Here is a 7,963-nt window from a genome sequence, read left to right as displayed (position 1 = left end):
ATGAAGTATCCTGGACATATAGAGAGGTCACAACTTGCCTCTTTTTTTTTGGAAAATGCCTTAGCCAGAGAGGCCAGCATTTGGAAAGTGCCAGTTTTCCAGAATCCCACTGTGAAGGTATCCTCCCCATCCTCTTTGGACTTCCCTAAAGGACCCTGCAAAGATGCAGTGCTGATCATGCCATCTGATTCACCTGAATGCAAAAGTCATCCCTCATGGGCTAGGCTTAAGGAATGGAGGGGCAGGAGGGTCTGTATTAATCCCATTTTATATTTTATTGATGCCTTATATAAAGCAGGGGCTTTGCATTTTGCTCTAGCTCAGTCAGAAAAGTAGTTTTGGGAAATGTGAAATAGTTTGGGATAATGTGGTAGAGCAGGTAAGAGCAGCCAATTGATGGTAAAACCATAAATTTGACATATGAATTGTGTTCAGCACTGTCTATGAATTCCATCTGTTAAGGTGGGAGAAGATGGAATTCACTGAGGCCTAACAGAAACCCAGCCCCATTCCAAGCTGCCTCAGGAAGCTACAGGACACCTCTGTGTACAATGCAAAACAGTTTTGCTTGGCTGCTTCTATAAGTGCAGCAGAACCATGGAAGAATGCACAGAAGTGCCTTAACAGCTTTGTCTCTTTGAAATAGTCTAGAAATGCTACTTTTTACCTAGTACCTTTACTACCAAATTAAGCAAAATAGTGGAACAGATAATGGGATGAGTAATATTAAACAAGTTGATGTTTAATTTTGTCAGTTCTGTGTAGCTGCTTGGCCTTTTTATTTCTCCTACAACAATGCTCAGGTGTGTTCCATGGCTCCTGGGTGCTGTTCTCACAGCAGCCATGGTCCTCCCTTTCACCTCAATGCAGCTTCAAATAAGATATAAAAAAGAAAATCTCAGTACATTTTGCCATGTACCTTTGGGGAGTCACAAACCTGGCTCTGGTCCCAACACTCAGCAAATCCAAGGGCTGTTAAAACTCTTGCAGGGTAAATCAAAACCTATTCCTGACTCCAGTTTCTCTGTTGAGGCTGGTGAGTGGAACATGTGCTTTAAACTGCCCCAAAACGTGCCCTTGCCCTCCCTCTGTGGACACAGCTGACAACTTCCTTAATTTCAAGCCTCCAGCCATCTAAAATGCTAATTAGAGCACTTAAAAGGATTTGAGTCTTCCTTTGGAGATATGTTAACAAAATCATCAAAGCACTAACTGTATTTTTCTTCTAACTTTTCCTTCCCCTCAGGGCACAGATCTCTCTCTGCCAGGTTACAAAAAGCAGTTCTCTGGATTCCAGAAATCAGCTCCCAGTTCCAGTTTTACCCATAAACGTTTCCTTAGCCACCAGCATCTTCAACAGGCTGTTGGCATCAGTAAAGGTAAAGATCTCTGTCAGCTTTTCCCTGGCTAGATTACTGACTGGGAATGTAAGGAGCATGTAATCAGTTTATACACAAAGCAGGGATGATGTTCAGCAGCAGATTTAGGGAGCAGTCAGGGTCGTTGCTGGGGAAGGCCATTAAGCAAATATATATATACACACATGTATGAACTAGAGTGTTTGATGAGGTTCCACTGACCTCATTAGAATTGTTTGTGTGAACTCAGTCCAACTGCTGTGGTAAGTACAAAGAACTCATCTGGTTTTCTCTGCTAAACAGAAATTATTCGCATTATCACTTTTAATATTCTGGTTTTTAGACTACAATTTTAAATTAAACTGTGGGGCTGAGCTTTTCTGCCACTGAAACTACAACAAAGGTAGGAGTTGAGCTGAGCCTTGCAGCTCCCCATTCTATTTAGGTTGATACTGGCATATAAAATCACAGAATCATTTAGGTTGGAAAAGGCCTCCAACATCAAGTCCAAAATTTGAGTGATCACCACCCTATCAACTAAACCATAGTACTAAGTGCCACATCTAGTTTCTTGAACACCCCCAGGGATGCTGACTCTCCCACCTCCCTGAACAGCCTGTTCCAATATTTAATAACCCTTTCCATGAAGAAACACTACCTGAAGAAGTCCAATCTGAACCTATATCTGAAAGTGAGGAGCAACATTGCAGTGTAAATATTGTGACATTGCAGAGTCTAAAAGTTGTGAGAGACATGAATAAAAATGGCACCTATAAGAGGATTTATTCTGCTTCATTTTGAATTTCCTTCTTCTATTTCCAGCTTCTGTAGCTAAATTAATTCAGAAGCAACTGTAACTTAAATGAAAGTCTGAAACTTGTGTATGTATCATAGATTGACAATTATTTCCCCCAAGACTCTTATCTTCTTTAATCAATGTTTTCTTCTTCTCCCTTCAGGCCCAATTAAAATATCTGCAGTGCATTGCAATTTCCTGCCTTGTCCTTGCAGCAGAAACCAATGAATATGAGGTCTGTGTGTTTCATTTTAAACACACTAAAAGTTGTTCATGTTTCCAGATCTTTCATCAACTTGAACATAATGAATGAAGGAGTGCTAATTTGTTTACCCTAAGTAGTCCTAAAGAGGTGAGAGTAGCATTTTCAGTCCTGTTTCATTGTTGCTCCAAAGAATTGTGACCTTTATGGATGACTTGTTTTTGTTTATGTCATGGATGTGTTTCTGTCCTGTCCCCAAACCTCTCTCCTCTTTTCAGAATCTGTGACTCACAGTAGAGCTTAGTCTGAGGGGAGAGGCAAGATGCCCATCAGAATGTAATTCCCATTCCTCCTGGGAGGGCACAGCAGGTGTGACAGAGCAGAGGCTCTTCAGAGGAAGCTTTCAATAGATGAGTTTGCTTGGAGCCAAAACTGGTTTCTGAACCCAGTGAGGTACTGACTCATGTCTGCACCTCAAGATTAGAAAATAAAGTCAGCAGCCAGTGAGAAATTACACAGGATAGCTCTCATGGCAAATACACTTCTGCAGGCATTTACAAGCATTAGCTAAAAGCATTTCAGATTGCAGTCCTGCTCCTTTCTTCCTTCTGCTTTGCAAAAGAAGAGGAAAGGCAGGAGCTGGAGTCAGACATACACATCTCTTCAAATAGCCACTGTGGTAGTGAAATGTTCTTCACAGCCTTTCTTAGGTGGTGTTACACTGAGGTTATTGTTCTTTTCCCCTCAGCTACATAGAATAAGCTGTATCAATGACCACAGGAAACAAGACAATCACAGCAGGCCTTGTAAAACAGTCTGACAGGAAGCCTCCTCAGAGCAAAACCAGTGGTAGCAGGGAAGGAGCATCACTGATGCCACACTGGGGAGGCCCCTGGCATCATCCTTGCTGTGGGCTGGATCTGCAGCAGCTGCCCTGGGCTGAGCAGGGACCACCCTTCATTTAGGATGGGAGGTACCTAGGACAGGATCTTCTGAATGAGCATTCTGCTTAACATAAACTTGTGTAAACTTGTCAGATCCCTTCACAATACAGAGAAACACACACAGCACTGTATAGGACGTTGGTTTCTTTATTGTTTTTTTTAATTTTTAAAAATTTTTTTACAGGTAATACCATCAGTGCAGACGCTAGCAGTGCAGAGCAGATGTAAACACTCTCCAGCCGAGATCTTGAGAATGGAAAGAATTATACTGGATAAGCTTCAGTAGGATCTTTACACAGAAACACCAATGGATCTCTTAAACATTGTAAGCACTATGTTTTGCAATGTTTTTTGTTTAAAGAAACAACTCCTTATCAAATAAGACTAAAAAACACAGATGCACACACACACACCCACCCACACATCCTTCCCAAGATTCTTGGCAAACTACCTATTCCTACCTATCTTCAAGCCTTTTAAAGAATATTACAGTAATAATATTTTTTAAATTTTTTAAAATTTTCTACTATTTAAAACCTTCTATTTTGCTCAAAAAAATTTACTCTTGTCTTTATAGGAGAACTGAAAGGACATTAAAAAGATTCTCATAATGCACTATATGCCTTCTTTATTTTTTTTTAAATACAAGCTGCAAAAATATTTCTAACTATTTCCCTTCTCTTAATACTGTACATACAAAGCTGTCAGAGTTTTGCTACATTTCCCACATAGGTTTTTTCTTTAACCATTTTCCTTTTCATCCCACTAATTATTCATTTATGCAATGAGACTACCCTGGTCTGGCACTTAGTTCACATTGCAGTTACTAAACATTTAATAGAAACAATGAATTGTCTTCAAGAAACGATCATGTACTAGTAAGGCAAAATTCATGTGATATGAACATATCCTGGATCCCTATTTTAAAATTATGTGCAAATATTAAGCCATTTTAGGCTGCTGATTGTGAAAACTGCCTTTCGTAGGTGCTTGTTTCCTTGGTGAATTCAGAGTTCAGTATTACTGGTTTTACTGGATTTGGAGCTGCTGTCCTGAACTGAATCTCCTGGACAGCAATCTGAATAATGTAGAAATCTCAGAAATTGTTAGGAAACATAGACCTTGTACATTCATTATCACCTCAGAAAAACAGTTCAATGGTTGGCAAGTACGAACACAAAACACAAAAAAAAGGTGGGGGAAGCCTTCAGGTTTCCTGATATGAGATGAAATTCATCTGTACTTCAGGGTGATGACATGAAAACATATAAACTTCACTAACCTCTGCTTTTCTTTTCATATATATATGTGTGTATATATATATGTACACTTGGTCTTCTCTGCAGTTCCATGCCATGGTGATGTCCAGCTGGCCCCATCTCCCACCCAGACTGCCTCAGAGGAATCCTTCCCTCCACGTTGCACTCTTGACCAAGCAGCTGCAGCACTGTATGGCCTGCCACCAACTTGTGCAGTTTAAGGGCTCCACGTTGGTTTTGGTGATCATCACCTTGGAGCTGGAGAGGCAGACTCCTGGTTGGTTTGTTGTTACTACTGATCTGCTAAAAAAAGCACAGGTAGGAAGCAAAATGGCCTTTGGTCATCACAAATCCTGAAGGCAGGACATGATAAAGAATAAAGGCACATGTATTTACAGCCAGTATTGCACTTCAGCAGCTCCTGAGACTTGTGTTCTTGTCCTGCCTTTGCTGCAGACCTTGCTGGTGCTAACAAAAGGGAACAAAAGTGCAGTTCAGGGGTGGGACTGAGGAGCGGGACATCCCTTTGGCAGGGTAGGGAGGGTTCCAAATTCTTGGCCACAGATAGCTGCCTGCATCCTGAGCCAGGAGAAATTCTCTCATGATGGGAGAGTCTGAGAGCACCTAGAAATCTGCCCAGTTTCCTCAGCCTCCCTCTGAACACTGAGAAAACTTTTTAGTATAGTCACATAGCTCTAAAAATATAACCAGTTTGACTTCTAATGATTCAAGACAAGCTGTATTTTTTTTTTTTTAAGCTTTTCCCCGGTTTCATAAAACACATGCCTTTTAAGAAAGCACACTTAGAAGGGTAAAGACCCAGGCTGTCAACTTGTCATCCACCCTTTTGAGGTCTTGAATTTGTCTGAAATAACCTGGCCTCCTGCTGTCCCTCCTGCCTGCTGTTTCCTGCAAAGAGGAAGCAATTGCCCACATTCTGTGTAGTAGAAGGGGTAGTCATAGTTATAGGAGTAGTTATCAGGAGCTCCTGGATAAGTGTTTTCCATCAGGATCAGCAGCATATTGCTGAGGCATGCAGCCTGTCCCTACCCTCCCCCGATTACAAAGTGACAGGAGCAGTGGCCAGACAAGAGAGTCACATATCCAGAACTTAAAATAAATCTGCATCTTTCTTTACAGGTGAACAGCACTGAATTCATGCACTGCAAAGAGCTTGTGGATCTGGAGTTAATGTGCTTGCAGGCACCCAATTCTGTTCATATTTCCTATCCCATCAGCCAAGCTGTGCAGGGCCATCCCAAGGCAAGGCTACCCTGCCAGCCCCTTCTGAATGGCAGAGTTCCCAACAAGGGAGGCTAAGGGCTGCTGTAGCCCAGCCTGTTTCAGCCCCTCTCACACCTACTACAGCCCAAATTCCTGATCAAACCCCTGAGACTGAAGAATGCTGAGATGGATTCACTCCTGCACAGTGAGGATGGGGATGTGAGTGCTGGGAGGATGAACACAGGATGATCCTGCCCTCAACTGAGCTGCTCCTGTCCTCCCTTACAGCCACCCAGAAAGGATTTATGGAGAATTACTGCCTTGGAAGCAGCACCTGCAGAACCAGCAGGTCCCAGCAAACAGAACAGCCAGAACAACAGGGCAAAAGTGTCACTGTGCTTCTCAGAGGACAAAGACACTTGGTATTATCAGTCTATTTTTATGTCCTCCCTAAGCAGTATGTGCTACCCCTCACGTTTAAGATTATGTAAAGACAGAAAGCTGGGGAGAGAAGGGACTTGGTCACAGTCCTGCAGCCCAGGGTTCCAGTTGGCAGGCAGCTACAAACTTCATGGAGAACCAAATGCCCCAGAGTTTATTTTTAAAATAGCCATGATGAAGTTTGACAGATTGAGCCTTTCATCCAGCTCATGCCATTGTTCTCTCATTAGAGCTGATCTGGCTCTTCCCAAGGGAGCTGAACAGGAGCTGCTGCTGTCGAGGAATGGGCAGCCCCCACTGCTGCCTCTGCAAGAGATCCCAGATGGAACCAAGGCTTTCATTCAGCACTGAGAAGCTTGAATTAAACCTCCAGTTTTCCTTAAGGCCTTACCTTGCAATCCAGGGCTGGGATCTGTGCTTTTTCCTGGTTAGGCCATTACAGACTCTGTCACAGTTCCTATGAAATGTGGGAAATCACTTCTTGTCTACAATCACCATTGCCTTGAGCTCTCACCAACCAGCACATGCTGGTCGGGGTTTTTAAAATTTATTCTGTCTTACCAGCCTAGACAAAATAAAATGCCTTTAATAATTCCCCTCCACCACTACAACCACATTATTTCTTACAAATTGCTTCATCTTCATAGCAAACTAGTTTCACAAAGGTCAGAATAAACCACTCTTGCACTTTTAAAAACCAGCTTCACAAATCCTTTTAAATTAGTGGAGGTTTTGTTTTAACCAATAGGCATTTTTAGGTGATTGTTACCCTAGTTTGAGGGTATATTCCAGCCAGTATGAGATGGGTAACAGCACCACACCTGCCATCCTGTCACAGAACAGGAGGGGGTTCATATGGACTGGCACAGGCTAAATACTGAGCAGGTGCCTCATGTAATGACAGGATAAATAACTGAGACAGAGATGGGACAGGAGCAAGGAGACAAAGCTGTGCAACTGCAGAACTCGTCAGTGCAAGAAGAACATTGCTGGCCTTCCCCCCTTCTTCATTGTCTGATCTTGTAGGAGAGGAATTCCTGCACTAACCATGCAGGACTGATGTGCTGAGCAGCTGTTCATGCTTTCTCAAATGTTAAATTTGCCAGAGTGAGCTCTGTGTGTGCAGGGAGAAAGCCATGCAGCTCTTGAAACCACAAAGGAGGCCCTCAAGTGTTCCAGTAACATCCAGTAATGGAGACTTAGTGCAAATAACCTGTGTGAACAGACATGAGTTGAACCAGCAGTGAAAGCCACAGAATTCCCTTGAGCCAGGTCAAAGCTACCTCAGGCTGTGGATGCTGTGGTGAGGGAGGGCCCTGCCCAGGCCTGGGATGCTGCAGGAGCAGGACTTGGGGCTGGTTTAGGCCACATGATGTTTGTGAGGCCCCCACATACTCAGGGGTCAGGCAGCAGCATGTTTGGAACATGGTATTTACTCATGCTACCACAGGAAAGGTTCTCATTTAATGCTAGGGCTCTTCCCTCCCCCTGAGCATTGCCTTCCTTTTCTCTCATAAGCTGTGAGTTGACTGCCTGGCTTTTGGGAGGAGGGGAGTTGTCTTTTATAGTTTCCACTACATAAAACCTCAGCTTGGTCTGCCTGTTCTCTGTGGCCCTGGAACAGCCCAGCTGAAAGGTGATGCCCACACCAATCCCTGCAGGAAACTGAGATTGTGGCTGTGTGATGGGCTCTGCTTCCCTCCCATCCCTTTGCCCTGTCTCAAGCATTGTCCCCAGCT

General features: G+C 43.2%; 1 protein-coding gene across 1 annotated transcript; it reads left to right on the top strand.

Annotated features, from left to right (window-relative positions):
- On the top strand, positions 1-6,575 carry CCNI2 (cyclin I family member 2). Its single transcript, XM_058815591.1, is given in 9 exon segments — positions 1-117; positions 1,247-1,271; positions 1,274-1,333; positions 1,336-1,379; positions 2,318-2,389; positions 3,485-3,625; positions 4,647-4,877; positions 5,700-5,752; positions 6,455-6,575. Coding segments are annotated over 9 exon segments (864 nt in total).
- The last annotated feature ends 1,388 nt before the right edge of the window (positions 6,576-7,963 follow it).

Source organism: Ammospiza caudacuta, chromosome 16 (assembly GCF_027887145.1).
Source record: "Ammospiza caudacuta isolate bAmmCau1 chromosome 16, bAmmCau1.pri, whole genome shotgun sequence".
Taxonomy (NCBI): Eukaryota; Metazoa; Chordata; class Aves; order Passeriformes; family Passerellidae; genus Ammospiza; species Ammospiza caudacuta.
The sequence above is the reverse complement of the archived record's forward strand: the minus strand, read 5'-3'. Positions and strand labels throughout refer to the sequence as shown.